Raw genomic sequence first — 23,177 nt, 5'->3', positions numbered from 1 at the left:
TATCTTCTTATCACATTATTGTTGTTACCATTATTATTAGGCACTGTCTTATTTCTTGTATACTGATGTTTCAACATATACTTGAGTTCATTGAAGGTAAACGCTATTGAGGATTTAAATGCCAAATAAGAGAATATAAAAGCGATGATTAACGTGATGATCTAACGATATAAACAACGAATAAACAAATACGTAGTATCCTAGCTTTATTGGTTCCAAATCCATCGGCTCCTCGTTGTATCCTCCAGGATATTGCGTATTCATTAAAATAATGAGTTCAAGAAGAATTTTTTTCTTGTAATTGAATATGCAGAGTATTTTGTATAGATCATACTATATATGTGATGGAAAATGGAATCATGTCTTACCACTGCTAACAGGCTTGGTAGAAAGGTCCATAAGTAAATAGTTCCTCCTATTAGCAAAGGAAAGAAGTTTTGTTGCATGAAAATATACTACTCATAAGAATATCGCTGTTACCTTACATCCAAAATGAATAAAATAGGCATATACTCCCACCAACAAAACAGGTTTCTCACGTCTTTGTCGATTCTAGAAATAAAACAGCATTTATGTTTAAACTGAAGAGACTTGAGCTGAGAAGGAACTTGGGGAGTTGGATTGTTAACCACACCATAATTCATATTCACAGCAACATTATTTGGCTGTGCATATGACGCAGATGGCATCATACCCATAGGAACAGAAACAGATTGAGTCAAAGGCTGTTGCATGGGCTGGGTGGCCGGCTGGGAAACAGGCTGCGGAGTAACTTGAGTAGGTTGCTGAACGTTCATTCTTACTTTAAAAAAAATATGAAATTCTTCTTATATTATCATGTGAATATAGTAATTATAAACTATTTTTCGTATCCTCAGTTTATTTTATATTCTGTTATATCGGATTGTATTGTTGAAAATAGGATTTTACAGCTTTATTTATTATTCTATTCATTACAGTATTTGCCTGTGTTTATTGTAATTCGGAAGTACTTTTGCCTCATGTGATAATAGCAACACTGTAGTTTAAATCAACACTCTTCCTTTCTTGTCAATATTTAAATATATGATTCTCTTTTACATGTATAGTTTAACGTTCTTGTTTAATATCAATGAACCGGAAGGTGTTTTAAACATAGATTATAAATACTACGAGATAGACAATAAAAGCCACGTGCTTATAATTTAAATCTTCTTTATTTTTCAGTGCGTAGCAAATGCATAGTCTGTGGTATTGACCTAACCCTTTAAGAATACATGATAATTGAGCATATTGATATTGCTCTATTCAATTGTTGGGCATACATGTCTCAATTAAGTAATAGTAACCTTGCATTAACACATTGCTATATTCTTTTTCTTTGCTGGCAAGGAACGGATAACAATCGGACGTGTGTTTTTTTTGTTATAATAGGATATGCCTTTCTATCTATCTATTATGTGATATAACGTTATTCTATTGTGCAAAACAGCCTTACCATTTAAAAATAGTTTTCTATTTTACACAACTGCGAATAGTAATAAGGATACGACAATTATAGATATTACACATTATCATGGTTATGATATTTTAGAAATAAAATACATTATTGAATCACTACGTGCAAAATTGACTATCTAAGGTATATCAAAACGTTATCAATTTCGTATTGCATTTAAGTTGTAACAGATTATATGTTGTTAACAAATAATAATAACATTACAAAAATACATCTCTTCAATTCTGTGTGTGTAATAATCATTTCTATAGTTTATTTTATCTGAAGATTTCTCTTGTATTGATTATATAGCAAGTACTTTATTTGATTAGGGGTATATTCAGAATTCACTATAATACCCATAACCATAAATGATAGGCCAACAATAAACGAAATTATCTACGTATTAGTATTTTAGTAGTACTCTAAGTAATACACAATATCCTATTTTTGAAGCATACAATTCTTGTTTCATCACTTCTTCAAACAATGATGTACCAAGTAGAGTTACTCCTGGGTTAAAATGAAGTACAAAATACTACATATTATCATTCTTAGCAAAAGTGATTACGAAGAGCAGAAAAATCGGCATGAAGGTCCATAAGTACATTGCCTCAAAAAGTATTAAAGCATATAATTTTTGAGGCATAAAGAAGCACTAGGAAGGGACAGTTTTTAAACATTCTTACTTCTGCAACAATGAAAATAGGCATGTATTCCCACATTATAAAGAAGTATTTTAGTTTCTTATTAATTCTACTCATAATATAACAACATAAAATATACTGAAGAGGATGAGATTGAGGGGGAACTTGAGGAGCTGGATTGCACACTAAGTTATTGTTAACATAAGCGATACCAGGACGCGGTTGAACAGATGAAGTGGATTGCATCACACTCATAGGGACGGAAACAGGCTGAGGAATAAATTGCATACCAGGTTGGGTGGTTTGCTGAGTATTCATTTTATACAATTAAAAATATTGTGAAACGAAGTGTTAAATATCATGTTTCAAATGCTATAATTATTATAAATCATTTTTGATATCCTCAGGTTAATTTACTTTTAAAAATAAGCAACAATGACATGTAAGAAAAACGATCAAATACTGATTTCTTGAGGTTTGGACTTCCTATTATGTGAATATATGGATAATGAGAATAAGGGAAAAAAGAGTTTGAGGTGTGTCGTATCCTCACTTAATGATCGATATATTTGTTAAAAACAAAAGAGTGTACATAAAAACGAGTGTCAGTATGTGCAAAGAAAATTAGTTGATGCAGTATTTCACTCTGATTCTGTATTACTATAATTATATTGTAGAGCAATAATAGTACAAGAGTTCTACAGTGATTTGGATTGATATATGCATGCCACTATTAATTCTATACTGATGTTTGCGAACTATGATACATATATATTATACTCATTACGCAAGTATTACTCTTTTCTATTTTAAGTAAAAGTGTTTTGTGTATATGCCATTTTTTATTATTGAATGGCACGTAGATTGCAAAATAATACGAATATTTTTAAAAATAACATATATAAAGCGACAAACATTTCTGTCCAAATCAATGAATTAAATCGTATGTGCAAATTTCTGTAAAACCTGTTTCGGGGTATGCTATTTCTGTCGTAAATTACATGGAAACAGTGTTCCAGTACTAGTAGAATAACAAACATAGGTTTTCTTGAGTTTTAGGAAGATGTGTGCTGATTGTTTCATAGGAGGAATAGATGAGGTAATATGAATATATATGTTTGTTTCACAACGTGTTACAACTCGTAATGTAGTGTTTCCGAATTATTCTATTGAAACTATGCAGTTGTATTATATTTCTAATATAGAATCATATTGCCAAGTAGAAATCGATTGTACTGCATGATTCACTTGTTGCAGTGATTTGTTATTACTATTATCTAGAAATTCTTAGACCCATTATGTTTTACTCATAATTCACGTGTTCAAACATTATTTCAAGAAATGTATGTGGAATGGAGTACATAGGAGTTATTAGGATTTACGGAACTTTACTTATATGTTGTATTTCTGATCTTGTAATTGATATGACATTTTATGGGTTTTTTCCTGTAACAACCAATGAGTTCGTCAAAGCTATAGTTTTTGCATAATAGAATTAGAATAAGCCAAACTTTGCATCAAAGTAACGTTATGAACCAACCAGCTTACTTTTAGGCACAATATTGTTATGCTATCAAAAGAGGGATGTAGTCATTCTGTAAAAGGTATAAGTATATACTCATATATTCCCCAATGAAATAATGGAATCATGTGAAAAAATGGATATCTACGATTATTTTCTTTCAAAGGGTTACTTGGCTTCTTATTACATGCATATTCTAATCAATAAAAAAAGCTACACAGAAATATGATTTACAACTTTTCTACTACTCTCAATAAAAAGCAATACCAACAAAAACTAAGCAAACTGTATAAATAATGAAACTGACTCTCGAAAAAGAAAGGAATGAACAATTGTTACAGTTTGTTATTCTCAAAGATTGATGTCTTTTCAAAATTTCAAAGAGGAAACTGATAGATTATTTGCAAGATATCCTTTTCTTAGCAATATCAAACCTATGGAACTTGAAGTTCAAACCCGAGCCAAACGAAAAGTGATCAAGTAGGATGCTAGTTTTCGAGTAAACACAAAGGAACAACCATTTCGATGTATTTGTCAAACTGGTTCATCATCATCACGGAACATGCTTGTTTCAGGAAGTATGTATATCCCTTGGTTCTAAAACGATGTAGCAATTGATTACGTCAAAGAAATCCAAAATGAAAGTAATGTGTAAACGAAGACATGTATTCACAATTACGATGGTTACCCTAGAAAAGGGGCGATTTTGCCCGATATGTCATGCTATGCAGAAAAAAGAAGTAGTCTTTCAAATCCTTTGTAATGTAGTTTGATATTGCGCGTAAAATTGAACTTGAACGTAAGCAGGATGAGATACGCTTTCTGCAAGAAGAGAAGCTAAAACAAGAGCGCATCAAGTTTTTGAAAAACCTAGACAAGAATTGTACCATACCTTCAGACCCTAGCGAAGTAAATCATTCAAGCATAGCAAATGATGAATAGGATTTACATTATTGTACCAGTAGAGAGAGAGTTGCATCATTTTGTACCAGTGAAGAGAGCGATGAGTTTTTACCATGTATGTCCACTTCAAACTCGTTTGCTTCGTTGGACTCACTTCAATAAAAGCAGGAGTGTCCAGCGAGCAGTCGCGGTGTGTGCTTATGTGTGTCCCATACGAAGAGATTCTTCTATTCTTTGTGAACAAACACAACAAACAGGATTCAAAACAACAAACTACACATCACTTTTTTTATTCTTCCTAGCAATTGCTTGCTTCGAGTTGTACACAAAAATCCTCACCTGCTTCTCACTGTGGCTAAAATATCTAACGATCACTCAAAAACCGCAGGAGTACGGAAAATGATTCCGAGCCAAGTTAAAAATTCGTCTAGCTATTGTCTTTGGGGGTATCTTCTGCTGACAGTACAAAGCATAATATTTTTGCATGAACTTTTTCTCCTCCAAGTCATAATTGAAACGGCGTCGAGGTGGCATGAAATTACTTGGAGGAACATTCTCAATTACTTCAGGATAAGTATTTGCCGGTTCCTCTTGCGTAGGTATAGGAAAATCACTATAAGGGGTAGAAGGAAGTAGCAAGCACTATATAGTATTATGAGGCGTTCTACTACAGGATCAGAATCACACGGGTTAACTATAGAAATTGGAGGAGGTAGAGAATCCATGGAGTTGTTTACTTCAGGTAATCTAAAGCTGGTGTCAGGCGCTGGTCTGATAGGACGATACATCTGTACCTTCCGAGATGGTATAGAACTAGAATACTCAGAATCAACATTTTCTCCATCAGAAATTATCAAACTGCAATCTAATGCATTACACTACCCTCTATAATTTAGTACTTGAAGGCAAAGGGGGGATAGCGATACTATTGGTATTGATGGGCTGATCTTCCAATGTATCACTTTGATACATTGTTGAAATGTCTTTCAAATCAGTTTCGCAAGATATTCTCAAACTGAAAAAAGTATATGTTCATGTCCAACTCCATAATACTTATAAACTACTATACATTTCTTAGGTTTTTTGCTATTATCATATAGTAGTCCTAGCCTCATGAATTTGCAACGGCTAAATGTAGGAAATATGGACAATACTATATCGCTGCGTGATCAGGATCCTCAACCTAGTAGGGATGTTTTTAATCTTTTTTCATAAAGATTCGAACGCTGCATTAACCGGAGACCTAAATCAAGTCGATGAGTTGAATTCTAGTGGCGCCATTTTGTAACTTTCATATTTAGATGTAATCTTAGACAGTGGCCAGAGGCACAGTACGAATTATTTGGTTTCATTCAATAGTGTCGCTCAATCTTCTCGATGATATGTTATCTGTTTCTTTTAGTCACCCAGATGGTATTCTAAGAACCTGCTTAAGCAACAGGCGATCGAGCTCTCTTCTCGTCCATTAGTGCTCCTGGAATCAGTTCGTCACTAGACCAAGAGACCGACAACCGCAAGTTCTTTGAAATATCGGAGCAAGAAGAGAGTTCCAGCTCCCAAATTGTTTTTTCCTTCCTTGTTTCTCTTTTATTGTAGCTACTCTACAAACAACGAATCGAATTGTTGGAGAAGAAGCTAAAGGCTCTATACATCGAGGTATTCACTCAACAGGAACTTCACTTTGCAGAACGAAAACTTGAAAATGGAGCTTCGGCTTCTTCGGCACGCCACTCAGAATGCTCCTTCTGAACCAGAGCGTCCAACTCGCTATTGGTCAGCGGCGGAGCACAAGCGTTTCCTGGAAGCAATCCAGATGTATGTTTCGTTGCGTTGTGTTGGATAACTGCAAGATTTGGAGAAGACAATAAAAGTGCGATTAGCTTATATGTGGGTACTCGCTCCGTCAATCAAATTCGCTCCCACATGCAGAAGTACAAAAAACGAATGGTGAGATTGCTGCAAGGTCATGATTCGTAGGAGCGGCTTTCTACGGAATCAGGACCTCTCATCAATAAGAGCGCTCTAAGGTAGCTTTCGGTGGGGCTGATAATCTAGCCCTCTTCAGAACGAGGTGGTGAATCCGCAATCCAAAACTGCCTATCTTGAGGCTAATTTAGACTCAGGTGTTCGTTTTGTGACTCCATTAAATAGTGGGAGTGGGAATGTTGATCAAATGGAGGGAGCGATTGAAACAAGTGGCAATAACAATGATAATTATAACCCCTTTTCTAGTTGAGCTTGTTTGTTTTCGTCATTCTGTGAACCATTATGTTGAGTTGGAGAAGAGAGCGAATTGTAATTCATTCGAGTTCAAAGTGTTGACATAGGCGAGTGTACTGGAGATTGCTCTATTTGGAATACAACAATGAGCCACAATTAGAGAGGCCGCTCTCCGTTCCAATTGAGAAAAACAAACACCATGTACAGAAAAGAACTATGAATACTTCACATTCGGAACTACTTTTTGCAGTTTGAGGTATTCCAAATCGCTGTGTGTAGCCAGGCAGTTTAAAGTAATGCCTTCTGAAGGGCTCACAGACGTATAAATTGCACAATGGAACATAAACCCTATCTTACAGACACGATCCACACACTACGATTACTATACACGGACAAATCACATGTTTGTTTGGAGGATTTTCGAGGCTGCACGACAGGCTTCGACTCGGAGGAGCGATACCCCCGAAAATAGGACTGCGCTGCAGAGATTGATTTGGATGAAAGCGTATCTTGATAGGGCAAGCCTATGCTTGGTGTTTGTTGTGGTGTTAGGTGCGATTGAAGCCCAGAAGGAGGTTGCTGATAGGATGGAGTTGTTGCCATTCCGCGAACTGCTTTCTGTGACTGCGTTCCATTCATGGGTTGTGCTGGATGCTCTGGGTAGTAGGGAGTAGTACGCTTGCGTGTTCCTTGCGCCACTGGAAGGACTGGCAAACAGACGATTTGATCTGGTTTCATAGATATGGAGTTTACCGTCAAATTCACCTTTTGGCGAATACTGTTCATACAAATGGCACATTTACATAAACCACGACAACAATAGCACACCCATCCATTCGGGTTCTCCATCTACATAAAAGTACAATTATCCAACAATACCAGTTGTTTCACGTCTTCCTTGAAAAACTTCTTCACGCAATCACAGCAAAACATCCGGTTGCACGGGATATCTCCAACCTGCATGTGAGAAACGCTAGATTTACACTCTACCACATTGTCACACATAATGCTCAACTTGTCTGTTGACATGCACATGTGACAGTAGTTTCTCTGCGAGAAATTGTTTTTAATTCTTGAAGACATTTGTAAAAAAATCGGAATATTGAGTCTTATCCTTATAGGTGATACTTTGAATTCTATAACAGATCCGAAGTAGTATAGTGGTTTAGTATTTCCGCCTGTCACGCGGAAGACCGGGGTTCGATTCCCCGCTTCGGAGTTTTCTTCTTTTCTATTTTCGATTATCATGATTCCTTTTTTTCTTTTTACACCAACAAACACTCAAATCATCTAACAAATCCTCGTCGATCCCTTCCTCCATCATTTTTCGCATCATGGCATCTCGCAGTTCCTGTACTTCGCGTTCACTTTCTCCCTGCACACCGACAACGACACCTGCCTTTCCTTCATTCACTGCCTTTGATTTCTTGGTTTCAGCGTCAATCACAAAATGGTTATCACAGTTCGGGCAGTATTCGTCTGCCTCGTCGAAATCTCTTTTGTTACTCACAGCACAATACGAAATACAGCATATTCTTTCGAAAAACGTGCTTGCACTTCTTGCAACCAAAAACCTAGTCTAAAATGCAGTTTCAAAATGATACCAAAATGGTACTGCGTTTCAGTTCGTGGTCACATTGTTCCGCGTGACACTTCGCACAGTCAAACCACTTTCCACAGCAAGGCGCTCGAATGGAAACCTGTTCTATTATTGCGAGGCACCTGCACCAACCTGTGCATTTAAAACGTGTTTGCACATTTCAAAACGAGTATAAAGAAAACAATGGAAAGAAAAATGAGATTGTTAGTTTTTAAAGCAAGAGAAGAGTCGGGTTCTCGATGTATCTACGCATAAGCTGCTTTCCAGACCCTCACTTCTTGATGGCATTGACGAACGTGGCTCCCATCACACCATCCATCACGCGATGATCGCAGCTCAGCGTCACGGACATCATATTCTTCACCTCGAACTTGGTTTCATCCTCTACGCCTCACGCCTCCTTCCCTGTTTCTCTCACCCTTCGACGGCACCACGGTCTTCACCACTCCGCCAACGGCCAAAATGCACGACTACGCATAACAAGACCTCGTTATAGCCACCTGAGGCGGATTGATGATCGCTGAGAAGGACGGGATGTTGTACATGCCCAGATTGCTGACGGTCATGCTTCCAGCCTTCGATCAACACCGCTCTGCAAGCCTACCGCGTACTCCTCAGGAAGCAATTTGCCTTCCTTGCTCTTGCTGATGAGCGTCTTCATCTGCTGGTTCAGACTCAGCAGTCCGGTCTTATCGACATCGTGCAGCACGGGCGTGATGAGGCCGTCGGGAATGGACACGGCCACGTTGATATCGATCGTCTTGTAGTGACGCATCATGTTGTTCACATAGCTGCAGTTCACTTCGGGCATCTACCCTTCAGGCCTCGCGTCCATCGCTACGTCGCGCAGCGCCATCGCGCAGGACTTCACGATGAAGTCGTTGATCGTCACCTTGGCCGGCTTCTCCGAGCCCGACGGGTTCTTCATCTTGCTGAGATCCGCGTTGAGGCGTGCACGCAGCTATCCATCATCGAACGCGCCCAGCCCGACCTTCAGCAGCTCGTCCACGTCGCACGTCTGGTTCACGTAGTAGTGCGGGATCGACTGCTTCGACTCCGTCAGACGCGTGCTGATCACCTTCCGCATCGGCGTCACCGCCACGTCTTCGTAGTTCGCCGAGACGCCACCAGCGACGGGCGCAGCGCTCGCGGCAGGCGCAGGGGCGGCGGCCGGGGCGATAGAGAGCGCGGCCAGCACGTCGGAGGCGATAACGCGGCCGTTGGGACCGCTGCCCTTGATGCTGGCCAGATCGAGCTTCGCTCCGCTGTTCTTCAGAATCGTCTTCGCCAGCGGGCTCACGAACACACGCGAGGTGTTGCTGGGGGCCTGGGCAGCCGGCTGAGCGGGCTGAGCGGGCTGAGCGGGCTGAGCGGGCTGAGCGGGCTGTTGGGGAGCAGCTGCCTGAGCGGGTTCGGGAGCAGCAGCCTGGGCAGGCTGAGCAGGCTGAGCAGGCTGGGCTGGCTCGGGAGCGGCTGGAGCACCGTCAGATTCGAGGGAATCCTTGGTGGCGTTGGCAAAGGCGGGGATATCCTCCTTGTTCTCGACCACGATGGCAATGGGCTCTCCGATGTTCACGTTCTCGGAACCTTCAGGCATCAAGATCTTAGCGACATAACCCTAAAGTGAAACCACATGCTTAGTAAAACCTCCTCTTGAGTAGTGAAATCAAGAGTACTCTTGTCGGTAGAAATCTAACGATCAGAATCCTCAAAAGAAATGCTAACCTGAGCAAGAACGTCTCCAGGCTGGACAGCGTCTCCCTCTTTCACGTTCCAAGAAGAGATTCCTCCCTGAGTCATGGTCTACGAATTACACGAACGAAAAACATCAAAACAGGAGAAAGAGCAGGCATGGAAACCAAAACGTGCTCCGGTAAAGACGAAGCGAAACAACGTATAATATGGGATACAGAACCATGGGTACGAGAGAGTAAACTACAGTTCATCTCTCAAAAGAGGAGTACTTCACAGCAGTAACTCCACTTCGGGTAGCAACGGCAAATCTCGACAACATCGTTGTAGAATTCGATTGAATCGGTAAGTTAATGAGAATAAGAAATCCACCAAGTATTACTCCTTTTGGGAAATCGTCCCTATTTTTGGAACAACACTAGATCGGAATTGATATCAACTGAGAAAGAAGATGTCTTTTAAAATGGTTTGTCTATTGGTTGCATACTGCTCGTATTGATCGGGAAGGGTTATTTCTACTATAACAGTGTTTGGTAACCAAATGGTTTGTAATACTTCTCCAATATGCACAAGCGAACCACTCACTGCAAGTGTTGAATTTACTCAGAGATTTGTAGTAATTACTGCACTATCAAAATTAATGGCTATTATTCTTGGTATGAAACCCTATTCAAACAGTTATTCAGCAAAACACAATTCAGCAAAATACAAACGATTCACTGGATCTTTACCTAACGCCTGATAATCCTAAACCACTCCCTATGACGGCTCAAGCTATAAACCCCAATCCAATTCAGGAAAATACCAGACAAAAACGCTCCTTATTCAAAACCTCCATTCCAAAAATGTAACAAAATGAGACAAAATGAAGTAGAATAAACTCAATAAGACTTTTCACGATTTGAACAACAAGTATCAAATGTACAATCCCCAGAGATAAAATGGGCAATCACTTCTATAACCAGCGTAACCAAAATAAAGAATCGAATATAGAAATACTAGCATGCGAGTAATCACCTGATTTAGTTTGGTAATTACTCAATGTTCATCATCAAAACCAACGGGAATCCAACTACCAATAATAAGAAGGAAAAAACAAAACCTCGCCTGAATTCATACACGAATTCACCCACATAGAGGGGAATTCGATTCGAAGCGATGGTGTTATTACCGTTTCGCTTGAACTCAATCATGATAGTTCCTTCGATCATCCGGATGATCTGCACCAGCTTGTTTCCCTTCCACATTCCTTCAAGCAGCATGGCACCCGTTTTTTCGTCATACGCGATGCCCCATCCTTCCCTCTCTCGCTTCTCGTTAAATTCACCGTGATATATCAGGTGATCACTCGCATGCGAGTAAATCTCGATACGATCCTTTATGTGGTTTATTATACGATGAAAATTCTTGTTATCCCAGATTTCGTCGAAGGACTGCACAAAAGCGACACATCCATTTTCAAATCGCGTAAAGTCGCCGATTTCGCTCCCGTTCGCATCCACCTCGTAGTACATCTTCAGTATAAAGTGGTTTAAAGTAAACAGATTATTCTCCTGTTTCAAGGAAGCAACCTCTTACCCCCCTTGATAACATTGGAGACTATAGCTAAGATAACCGATAGGTTTATTTTCGGATTACCAAGCGTTAAATAAACATCCAGGAAACACGATCCCTTTAAGAACTTGTATCTCGCTAAACTACTAAATAATAATAATGCTTTGCTTCATGGTCTCCATTCGTACCACTTGTTTTTCAAAAGTTCATAGTGTGATGTACAAAGTCACTTATCATAACCAGCTTTGCATGCTCAAAAACAACGAAACAGTAGAAGATTTAGATCTGACCGAATATTACGAAACAGCAAATATCTCTGGTCCATAGAGTTAATATCCACACGATATTGCTTATTAACAAGTACCATCTCCATACAATAACTTCAGAAATGAAGTAACAAACTGTTACGCAAACTGGGAATAGAAATAGGATCCGAGACGAAATTACAAAGGACGCCTTGGTCGATAAGCATAATCCATCACACCAGACTAATGATAAAAGTGTCAACTACTTTAGAAACACAGAAGCAAAATAGAACGCTCCACCATCCAGGTACACATAGAAATGAAGCGCATTATGTCTTTCCAGACAAAAAACATAATCCACATCATTGCTACGAAATACCCTTAGAAGTATTTCGCGCCACAAGAAATGGCACGCTCCATCGAACCATAGGCCATAACGGCCCAACCTCAAAAAATACCCTATCCAATAAAAGAAACAATGAAACTCCAGGTGATAGTGTGAAAAAGTATTTCATATTTCCAAATCGATGAATCGAAAACCAATAGATTCATCGATTTGGAATTCAACGACTGGTTTGGCCTCGCGACAATGAAACGCAGGGCGGACCGGTAAAACCGATTATGACTGTGTTAGCCAAATCTGATGGAAATTCCAAGGGATGATAGGAAGGTACTAAAAATCGGTGATATTCTCGCTATGATGACGAAACGGCTGAGTTCAAAATGTCTTTCGGGACATGATGTAGAGACTTGTGTTGGTACATAAATCTGAGCGAGCATTTCTTTCTACACCTATTTTCGTGAATCTCATATCGTCGCATTATATATGAACCCACACATATTTGCAATCCACCTAATCATTTATCTCTTTATTATTATTATTTTTACCTAAATCAACAATCTCTGCTTTTCACACACATTTTTTCAGTTATGAGTAGTTATCGCAGTGACTATTCTTCTGAACATAGTAGAAGGCAATAGTATAATCTTTTGGAGTGATTTCTAGGACACATTCCAGTCATTCGAGACGATCGAGCCAACCGACTGAAGACTCTTACGGAAGGGGAGAAAATCGAACGTTCCGATATTCCAGAGGTGAATATGAGGATGGTGAGGAAGATTATCCTCGAGAGTCGTATAGTCGTTATGACAATCAGGAAAGGGATAACTATGGATCTCGCAGTTCTCGACGAGGTCCAAATGACTCTACGGCACCTCGTCGTCCAGCTCCTCGACCCAATGACTATAAGCGTCGTCTTCCACCTCCTCCAGACGATTATACGGATTCCTATGAATCTAGAATCGTGCAGCGTCCACATCGTTCATCATCTACTTCTGAACGTTATGGCTACGCCGAAGAGGACTATTCTCGTTACAATGCAAAAGAAGACGAAGACGCAGACGAAAACGTGTACTATGACAGTGAGGGTCGTTTGTTTGATCATGCTGCGCCTCCTCCGACTCCTGCTCCACAACCCAAAGAAAAACGCGAAGGTTTGCAAGGCCTCATCGAGATCGTGAACAAGATCCAAGAAGTGTTCGCCATCGTGGGCAACAACGTCCTCGACATGCCCCAAATCGCCGTCGTCGGCGGCCAATCGAGCGGTAAAAGCAGCGTGCTCGAGAACATCGTCGGCAAGGACTTCCTTCCCCGCGGGAGCGGCATCGTCACGCGCCGCCCGCTCATCCTGCAGCTGATTTACGACGACTCTGTGCGCGCAGGTTTGCGTTGGAGCGCGCTGTCGACTAGATTTCGGCGTGTTTCTGCACAAACCGGGCCGGCAGTACTTCGATTTCGACGAAATCCGCGAGGAAATCGAAGCGGACACCATCCGCGAGACGGGCACGGGCATCTGCGTGTCCGAGCGACCCATCATCCTCAAGATCTACAGTCCGCACGTGATCAATCTGACGCTCATCGACCTCCCCGGAATCACGCGGTTCCCCTTTGTTTCTCCGATTTATGTAGAGTGCCGGTGGGAGACCAGCCGAAGGACATCGAGGTGATCATTCGGCGGATGGTTCTGAAGTTCATTCGGCAGCCGAACTGCATTATCATGGCGGTGACGGCCGCGAATACGGATCTGGCGAACAGCGACGCGATCCAGATGGCGCGCGAAGTCGATCCGGAAGGCCTGCGAACGGTAGGCGTGCTGACGAAGCTGGATTTGATGGATCGCGGGACGGACGCGTTCGAGATTTTGTCAAATCGCGTGATTCCGCTGCGCTTGGGGTACGTGGGAGTGATTAACCGCGGGCAGAAGGATATTGACACGCGGAAAAGCATGGCGAAGCAGTGGCGGGACGAAGAAGAGTTCTTGCGAGCGCGGTATGCGTCGATTGCGCGGGTGAACGGGACGCGATTTCTGCGCGAGAAGCTGAACCAGCTGCTGCTGAACCACATCAAAGTGGGCCTCCCCGCGATTATCACGAAGGTGAACGAGTTCAAAGCGGAGAAAATGTGAGAGAACCGGCTCTCGCTGAGTGGTAGCAAGGAATTGGAGGCCATGTCCGTCGGGCTCAGCACGCTCTCGCAGATGCAAATCGCCTTCTTTGATTCGCTGAACCAGTTCGTTGCGCGCTATCAGCAGCTCATCGACGGAAACGCGTCCACCGAAATCGGAGAAGTCGTCGGAGGCGCGCGAATCCGATACATTTTCCACGGTTTCCACTTTTTGAGAGGTGGGATCTAGACGTGTTTCGATCGAAAATGGACGCATTGGACTATGTGCAGGAGATCCCCGACGCCGGTTTCCCCTTTTGTTTCCCCTTTTGAAGCGCAGAAATTCTGCAGGACATCGCGAATCAGCAGGGCGTCAGCGGCGGTCTCTTCACGCCCGACCAGTCGTTTATCAACCTCACGAAGAAGGGGATCCTCACGTTCTACCCGTACTGGTAGTTTCGTTATGGAATTCGATCGAATGCAGCGAGGACTGCACGCGATTGGTCGAAGAAGAGCTCGTCACGGACCTCCAGCTCGTCGATTTGCCCATCTTCACGACCTGTCCTCTCTTCAAACAGCGGCTCTTCGCCGTGCTCCAAGCCCTCATTACCTCGTTTCCACGTTTGGTTTCCACGATTGGTAGGCAGACGCAGAAGACCGTGGAGCTGGTTCGGCAGCTTTTGGCGATGGAATTGACGCTCGTCAACGTGCGACATCCCGATTTCAACGGGACGCACATCGAGAAAGTCCGCGTGGAGGCGGCCGCCGCGGTGCAGAAGGTGGCGATCCCCGCGGGGAGTGATGGGTAGGAGCTGCTAGCGAAGAAGGCGAAGCAGACGCCGAGTTATTCGCTGCCAGTGGTGGAGAATTGGCTGTAAAGGAGGGGAGAGGACTGAAGAGAAGGGACAAACGGAACAAGTTTCACCAGTACCAGCGACGTTTTGTTCAAATTCAAAATCGAATCTTGTTTGTTTGCCCGTTTTGGGTCACTTTCAGAACCTATGCACACAACACTTCCATAAACGATCCTTCTTCCGAACCCCACTCGTTCTCGCTCGAAAACGCATCCGCGCGGATGCTGGAGGCCAACCAGGCCGCAGGCGAGTACGTCTTTGAGATCCAGGCGGAGCTTCGCACGCTCCAATTCCGCACCAATCAGCAGCAAACCGCGGAAAACTGGGTCAATTGGGTCACGGCGTGCAGCAACGAAAAACGCTATCAGGACACGCTGAAGCAGTTGCTGCACACGACGGAGGAGGGAGAGGAGGATGCGGAGAGCGTGCTGAACGACGCGGCCGCGATGGAGAAGAAAATATCCGCGGAAATCGTGAAGCGGATTTTGAAGTCGTATTTTGACATCGTTCGGAAGAAGCTGATCGATGCGATTCCGAAGGTAGGAGAGCGAGGAGGAAATGGATAGAATGCAGGCGATTGTTTATATGCTCGTGAACAAGGTGATGGAGCAGATGACTGCCACGGTGGTCGAGGAATTGTTTAACGACCAGGCGGTGGTGGAAATGCTGGCAGAGGACCCGGGAATCACGAAGAAGCGAGAGGAAACGCAGCAGGCGATTGTGTATTTGGATGAGGCGATCGAGAAGATTAACTACATGCAGGCGTCGGGCGATTTGGAGAGAGGGGAGTGAGTTCCACGTTGATTGAACGTGTTTTCTGACGATTTGGAAAACTGTTTGTTAAAGCAAACTTCACAGTCCACTTAACAATTTCTTTACTCTTTATTAAAAACCGAATTTCAGTCACAGCTTCCATTTTATTTTATGTATCCGTGGTGAATAATTGTATATTGTGAGGAGTAGATCGTTCAATAGCAGTTCTTCAGGTGTATCGCCAATTTCGGGCTCTCTAGATTTGAAGAGGATTCCCTCCTTCTCCCAGATCATGGGAGGGACTCCTGTAACACCTCCTGTCAATTCTGTTGCAGCATCCGCTCCTCCGGACATGGTTAGCATCTACATGAATATCGCAAGCATATTTACCTCGGTTTCACAGAATTTGCAGTCGATCCACAAATCGTATCTCTTTGACATTTATGCTTCTTCTTGCTGCAACTGGCTCGACGGTATTTCAAATGAGAGCAGCATGGTGGCTCTTAGCTACCCTCAGTTTATCCCTCTGCAGTTCCAAGCGTTCTGGTCTCCGGTTCCTGACACGTTGGAGGTCGAGTTCTTTTCTACCGTGTCGAAACAGCTGTATAGCATAATGCATTCCGTACGCCCCACTCCTCGCTCTCTAACCCCTCAGAACTGGAGCGATCTCCGCGAGATCGTTCCTCAGCTCGCTTCCAAGATCTTTTCCTTCATGGACATCCTCAACACCTGCATCACCGGCCTCTCCACGAACGGTCCGTTCCAGCGCGCCTGCGAATCGCTCCCCGCTCAATTCCAGCACGACGAGTGGCTCACAAACTCGCTGCGTCTCTACCTGCTCTGCACGCAATTCGTCTGCGATCTGCGCAGCAGCTCCTTCTCCCACCTCTACCCCTCGCTTTCTCTCTGGGACGTCCAGAACGGCGTCCAGCATCTCCAGCAGCAGCTCTGGATGGAAATCACGCAGCGAATGGACAGCGTTCCCATCAGCAATTTCGTTGCGCGCATGCAGACCATCTCCGCGGTTTTCCCCCTTTTTTGTTTGTTTTACACGCAGGAGATCGCGCGCTCGCGCGTGTTTCTCAAGGGCGGCGCGAATGGCGGCGATGATTGTCTCGCGCTCTTCGACGCGCGGTTTCGAAGTGGGAATTCCTCGATCACGTGACTGGAAGGTTTCTTCGACGCGGCTGAGGCGGAGGCCGCGGGGAATCGGCGATTTGAGCTGGAATCGGCGCGCGCGCGGTTTGTGAGTGCGTTTGAAGAGGCGAAGCGTGAGAATTGGGAGAAGCAACGATCGATTTTGCGCGTGTTGACGCAGATTCGGGAGAATTACGCGATGGCGGTAAGGAAGAGGGAGCGATGCGATGTAGATGCAAGCGAAGCAGAATAGGAGGAACGACGACGTGGAGTATATTGTGGAACATTCGATGGAACTGCTGAAGACGTTGAGGGACTATGAACAAATGCATCACTTGCGAATGGACTCGCAGTTCCAGTATTATAAGAACCAGTTTTTAAGTCTTTTGGAACCATGCCGATGAGTTGTTTGTTGGAAAGAGGAGGAATGTCAGTTTTGAATTGGCTTACGATGGAACCACACGAACAGGATCGATATTTGCCGATTGCGAATATTAGCCGAATAATGAAGCGGTCTATTCCTGGGTCGGCAAAGATTTCGAGGGAGGCGAAGGAATGCGTGCAAGAGTGCGTTTCTGAGTTTATTGCCTTTATTACAAGCGAGTACTTTATCGAGGTTTTGAAATAAGTGTAGGGCGAGCGATAAATGTAAACTCGAAAAACGGAAGACTATTAATGGTGACGATTTGCTATACGCTATGACTGCTCTTGGTTTTGAACGATATACGGAACCTCTACGCTCATTCTTGAACCGCTATCGAGATGTTGTTTTTCTTCATACCGATGTTTTTTTAGGGAAGTCTAGATGGAGCAACTGAGGAACGAAAGCCCGATTCTTCGTCCGTAATGTATTCTTCTAATCTTCCTGTGTCTATGACTCCAAGTATGCCTTCCTTGCCGCAGCAGGTTTGTGCTATGTGATGCTAAGTTTATATATAGCAGTCGTACGTAATGCCAAGTCTTGGAGAGCTTTCATCTCAGTCCTTGTAGATTTCTGTGTTTGATTCAAATACGATATTTGTGATCATTTTAGGACATCTTGCTGAATGAGTTAGGTAATCACATTGCATAGAACCATTCATTTTGTTTTTCAGATAGAGAAAGAGGAATGTAGCAGTGTAAATATTGTCTTCCAATATCACAAAATTATACTATTCATACATGACTGTGGTATGTCATCACAGAATTTTGTAATGCTTCGTATCTGATATGATATTTACGGATTCAAATATATGGCCATTATGGAGAGACATCTGCCACAATAATGAGATTGTCCAGTACTATTTGTGGATGGACTTGATTGTTTCTATTTGATTTTTCTATTTTTCCAGTTTGTGATTTGGCAAGTAGAACACATTTGTTTTGAATATTATGCAATTGCGATCGTATCAGTAAAGCCTTAATATCACTCCACAATTCTTTTTTGATTCTAAACATCGATTACAATAAGGATTGGAATGTGCTTGTTTAACCAATCTGAGTTGCGACCATGGAAATGAGTCGATTGGTGATTAGATCCTATAGGAATGACTAACGAATGAAAGTAAGCGATTTTAAACAAACAAAATAAGTAAGTTAGCATTGAACATAAGATGATCAATCATTGAAATGGATGGAATGGAGTGAATAGTGCTGGAGTAATATCTGGCTCATTTTGATTGTATCGTAGAAAAGTGTGGTACTCGTGAGATATGTACACTACACTATCTTATGGTCATGTTTCTGTTTCTGTTGCAGGTGCAGGTGCAGGTGCAGGTGCAGGAGCAGGTACAGGTATATCTTCCGATTCGGATACATACTTTTGAGAATATTTAACAAGATCGGCAAGAATGGGAGAAACATCTATGAATGAAATACAACAATTAGTTTATCAATACTTTCAATAATTTTTGATTGAACAGAATCAAATGAATTAGGTAGATCAACATCTCGAAGATTTGGAATATCTAAATACAATCAGTACTCAATTGTAAAAATACTATCCAATGTTACTGAACGAGGACATTTGAAACTATTTCCTTTGGAATTAATAATAGTTGTTAGATTTGGAAGATCTACAATCGATTATATTCTACCATTACTATAGTACTTCGCATTTGCAATATACACAATTTGGTATATATTCCTGCAAGTGCACTTTCACCTAGTTGTATGGATTGTAATGATGGAAGATCTATTGCCCATTATAATATCCAAAGTCATTCATTACTTTTAATTATTGTTGATAAGCAATAACAAAATGTAAAATCGCCAAGTGCAATGGATTGTAGATTTGGAAGACCTAATTATGGTAGTATATAACATCATTTCAATACCTCGAATCACAAATGAACTATAATAAAAATTGAATGATTCACTTCCCGTTGTGCCTATACGAATAGATTGTAATTTTGGCAGATTCTTCAATTCAAAGTCGCCAGCAAAATCACTGAAACTATATTCACCAATTTGAATGGATTCCAATGATTCACAATTCAATATGTGGAATGATTTCGATTTATTATTATCATACTTTTTCTGAAGAAACGAATGGTTTCCGATTTTGATAGTTTTCAATCGATTCAATCCGTCGATTATAAAGGACTTCACAAATACAAAGCAGTAATTCCCTATTTCTATAGACTCAACAGAAGTCAATCGAGAAAAATCAAGTATTGTATAATCAATATCATTACAAGTCTGATTGGGTAAGGAAATGGATGTAACATATGAATCAATTGATTGAAAATAAATGTGGCAAAATAGATTTGAAAAAGTTGCAATATGGACATCTAGAATAAATATAGGATATAATGGATACTCTTCACTACTTTATTTCTTGTTAGTTGAAATGCATAAGGTAACTTGGCATTTATAAGATTTGGAATATCTAAATACGATCGGTTTTCATTAGTTCTACTTACTTTCTAATGTCAATGAACAAAAATACACAAAACTGTCTCCTTTAGAATTAATAACTGATAGAATGGGAAGATCTATAAAGAAAAATTACTTATCATTTCATTATTACTTCGCATTATCAACGAACTTGATTCATCTTCGCTTCTTCCACTAATAGCAAACCAACCGAGTTGAATGGATTGTAATGATGGAAGATCTACATCAATCATTTCATTCGAATTTATTCAATACTCTCAAATACTGTTGTTAAGGAATAACAAAAAGAACTATCGCCTAATGTAATGAATTGTAGATTTGGAAGATCTATGCATTACCCAAATATTCAATATCAGTTCAATACCTCGAATCATAAATGAACTACTGAAGAAATTGTATGATTGACTTCCAATTGTCCCAATTTGAATGGATTGTAATTGTGGTAGATTCTTCAATTCAAAGTCGCCTCCAAAATCACTGAAACTAAATTGACCAATTTGAATGGATTCCAATGATTCACAATTCAATATGTGGAATGATTTCCATTTATCATTTCCATACCTATACTTTTCCTGAGTAAATGAATTGCTTCCGATTTTGATAGTTTTCAATCGATTCAATCCATCGATTTGGAATGTTTTCACTGATCCAAAACATTCATCGCCGATTTCGATTGATTCCAAATTATACAACAATGAAACATCCCAATCAACCAATATACAATTGTCATTTAGTTTCAAATGTTTCATTCCAATATTCAGTGGTTTGCTTCCATCTCCTTCATAATCAGTATCACATTCAATTCCATTATACCATTCACATTCATTCACTAATTTACCATATCGATCATACACTTTTCCTCTTCCAAATCGCTTATCATCACACCAATATCCTTCATATTCAATCAAACCATTATTATGATAACTCGTTCCATATCCAAATCGTTTCCAATTGATCATTATGCCTTTGTACAACAAGAATCCATCATCATCATACATTTCACCATATCCAAATGGAATTCCAATTTTACCTTCTTTTTCTTTATTAGTCAATACCAAACCTTCAAATCGACTTCCATGATCCAAATCCACGATTTCTTCTACTACTACTCCATTATTATATGAAACAGAACCAATTTGATGATTTCCAATCACTTTCAACACTTTCTGCTCATTGACCAGAAATCCTTGATTCATGAATACTCCATTATTGAATTGCAACATTACACAATCTCTATTACTCAACATGAGTGAAATCCAGCCATTTGGTTTCATTTCTTCACCCAAGTATATTTGCACATTTTGAATCATGGAACTATCAATATGATAGTAACTAATAGCAGAATTGACAAAATCAGCAATGCTTTCCATCGAAAAATGGTAAAACTGGAAGGAAACGTTTTTGTGGGAAAAACCTACATTAAGCTATTCCTCATAAACCATCATCAAATTCCTCCTTTTTTATGTCATATACATCTCCCTTTATGATGGTATAGCTTAAACATGGATGTGATTACATAGTCTAGTTGAATCATTTCGAATGATGAGACTATCAATACGTGAATAGTGAACACCTCCAAAGAGTACATTATTTGACATATCTATGATACCCCTCACTTTATTCTTTCACAACTCTCAACTTACACAGAACATACTAACACACTCTGAATCATTTTTTTCTTGATCTCGATGATTTCTATCATACTATGAACCTGTTGCTTGCACATTACCAAGATTCAATTGTTATTCTCATATCTTTGTTACTTGTTGTATAAGACAAGTGTTCCAGTAATCATTCTCTCATTACAGCACGACTCAACTCATTGCATATACCATCTCTAAATGTACAAATCATTCGAACTCTCTCCTCAATCCTTATTCTATTTCTATTTCTATTATTACGATGATGATGATTGCCCGCCCTCTCCCATTCCATTCTTTATCATCAGACAACCCCTTTTTCCTCCTCCTTCAAAAAAAAAGACGTTCATAACAACAAACACTCCACAATCCAAACAACCATTCCGCTATCCACGTGCACACAGAGAATCGCTTCACTGGCGCCTTCTTATAAATCTCATTTTCCTTCAGCAAATAATTTCTTCGCTTCATTTTCCCGCCCTTTTTCCTACCTCGTATCCATCGACTCACTCGCCAATTCCCGCGGTTCTGCTCTTCCCTCCATCCCCACTTCCTCCGCTGCACAACGACATACACCAATGAAACTCCCGTTCAAATAAGTCCCGTTTTTTGCCAATGCTCGTTCCACGTCTTCCTGACGGTGGAAACGGAGAAACAGGGAATTCGAGGTGCTGGACCGACTCTCTGCTATGAAACTCCCACGCTGAAACTCCTCCAACACTCTCGAAGTATCTCCCGCGGGAAACCCGAACACCCGAACCTATGGGTTAAGGGGGTGGGGATGTTCAACCCAGGCAGTTTCATCGGAGAACTCTTCGTGAAAGCTGATTGGACGAGAGGAAGAAACGTATTCCGGCTGATACACTTGAGGCTTGGAGGAATGGGAGGGAGAGTGGGAGAGAGTGGAAAGATCGCTTTCTGCAGCGGTTTTACCATAAGAAATGGAGTCGCCTCGAGGGTAATCTGTGTCACGACGCATGTATAATATATCTGTGTCGTATTCGTTGTTCTGAACGTTAATATGCTAAATGGGAAACGTACGACCGGGGGTAATGTGTTGTTGCGGATGTTGATGGCGGAGTTCTTACGCATCGATCTATTATGTAATGACAATGTATAAAACGAAAACTGTTTCATTTTAAGTTCATTTCTTTCTTTTTCACTGCGAATTCGGCTATTTAAGTTCTCCTCTCGTTTTGATTGTAGTAACTACACAATCATCAGTAATAGCAGTGAGTCAAACTTTTGAAGTTGGTAAAATAGGAGGCAGAAACTCTGAAGTGGTCGAATCTGAACTACGCGGAACTGACATCTACTAATTACAAAATTCACCTATCTCCACATTCTCTAATCTAAAAATATAAAAGGTTCGAAAATCAAAATCAGTTCTGTCAGATTGGGTTTTTCACAAACATTCGAATCCTCCTCCTCCTCATTGGATTTCTCAAAACCTTCTCCTATCTTCTCATCACCATCAATTTGATTCTCATCCTTCTCCAGAGCTTCATGCTCTTCGGGCTCGTTCGTTTTCTCTTCTTGTTCCTGTTCTTTCTCTTCTTCACTCTCATCCGATATATGCATATTCCTCAATGCCTCGATTCGCTTTCTCGTCT

At 41.2% G+C, this 23,177-nt stretch overlaps 5 protein-coding genes; 3 read left to right on the top strand and 2 right to left on the bottom strand.

Moving 5' to 3' along the window:
• Positions 1-8,640: 8,640 nt before the first annotated feature.
• Positions 8,641-10,404, bottom strand: GSBLH_T00002666001 (Pyruvate Dehydrogenase E2 (dihydrolipoamide acetyltransferase); the record flags this gene model as incomplete). XM_013041150.1 has 10 exons in its annotated part: positions 10,334-10,404; positions 10,205-10,304; positions 10,095-10,172; positions 10,017-10,061; positions 9,361-9,987; positions 9,211-9,330; positions 8,974-9,180; positions 8,870-8,944; positions 8,788-8,839; positions 8,641-8,753 (listed from the first exon to the last, which is right to left on the bottom strand). The coding sequence occupies exons 1-10, from the start codon at positions 10,381-10,383 to the stop codon at positions 8,641-8,643; spliced, it is 1,467 nt and encodes a 488-aa protein (XP_012896604.1). The 5' UTR covers positions 10,384-10,404.
• A 2,961-nt stretch (positions 10,405-13,365) lies between these two features.
• GSBLH_T00002665001 (uncharacterized protein) lies at positions 13,366-14,325 on the top strand (the record flags this gene model as incomplete). XM_013041149.1 has 3 exons in its annotated part: positions 13,366-13,582; positions 13,611-13,800; positions 13,830-14,325. Exons 1-3 carry the CDS (start codon positions 13,429-13,431, stop codon positions 14,323-14,325), a joined length of 840 nt encoding a protein of 279 aa, XP_012896603.1. The 5' UTR covers positions 13,366-13,428.
• Positions 14,326-14,989: 664 nt separating this feature from the next.
• On the top strand, positions 14,990-15,990 carry GSBLH_T00002664001 (uncharacterized protein; the record flags this gene model as incomplete). XM_013041148.1 has 4 exons in its annotated part: positions 14,990-15,101; positions 15,131-15,269; positions 15,300-15,696; positions 15,731-15,990. The coding sequence occupies 4 exons, from the start codon at positions 14,990-14,992 to the stop codon at positions 15,947-15,949; spliced, it is 867 nt and encodes a 288-aa protein (XP_012896602.1). The 3' UTR covers positions 15,950-15,990.
• Positions 15,991-17,441: 1,451 nt separating this feature from the next.
• Positions 17,442-17,865, top strand: GSBLH_T00002663001 (uncharacterized protein; the record flags this gene model as incomplete). The annotated part of the gene is made up of 2 exons (XM_013041147.1): positions 17,442-17,650; positions 17,682-17,865. 2 exons carry the CDS (start codon positions 17,442-17,444, stop codon positions 17,863-17,865), a joined length of 393 nt encoding a protein of 130 aa, XP_012896601.1.
• A 4,029-nt stretch (positions 17,866-21,894) lies between these two features.
• GSBLH_T00002662001 (uncharacterized protein) lies at positions 21,895-22,253 on the bottom strand (the record flags this gene model as incomplete). XM_013041146.1 has 2 exons in its annotated part: positions 22,056-22,253; positions 21,895-22,024 (listed from the first exon to the last, which is right to left on the bottom strand). Exons 1-2 carry the CDS (start codon positions 22,106-22,108, stop codon positions 21,895-21,897), a joined length of 183 nt encoding a protein of 60 aa, XP_012896600.1. The 5' UTR covers positions 22,109-22,253.
• Between the last annotated feature and the right edge of the window lie 924 nt (positions 22,254-23,177).

Source organism: Blastocystis hominis (assembly GCF_000151665.1).
Source record: "Blastocystis hominis, Singapore isolate B (sub-type 7) whole genome shotgun sequence assembly, scaffold_2".
Taxonomy (NCBI): Eukaryota; class Bigyra; order Opalinata; family Blastocystidae; genus Blastocystis; species Blastocystis hominis.
Note: the sequence above shows the minus strand (reverse complement) of the source record. Positions and strands in the feature narration are given on the sequence as shown.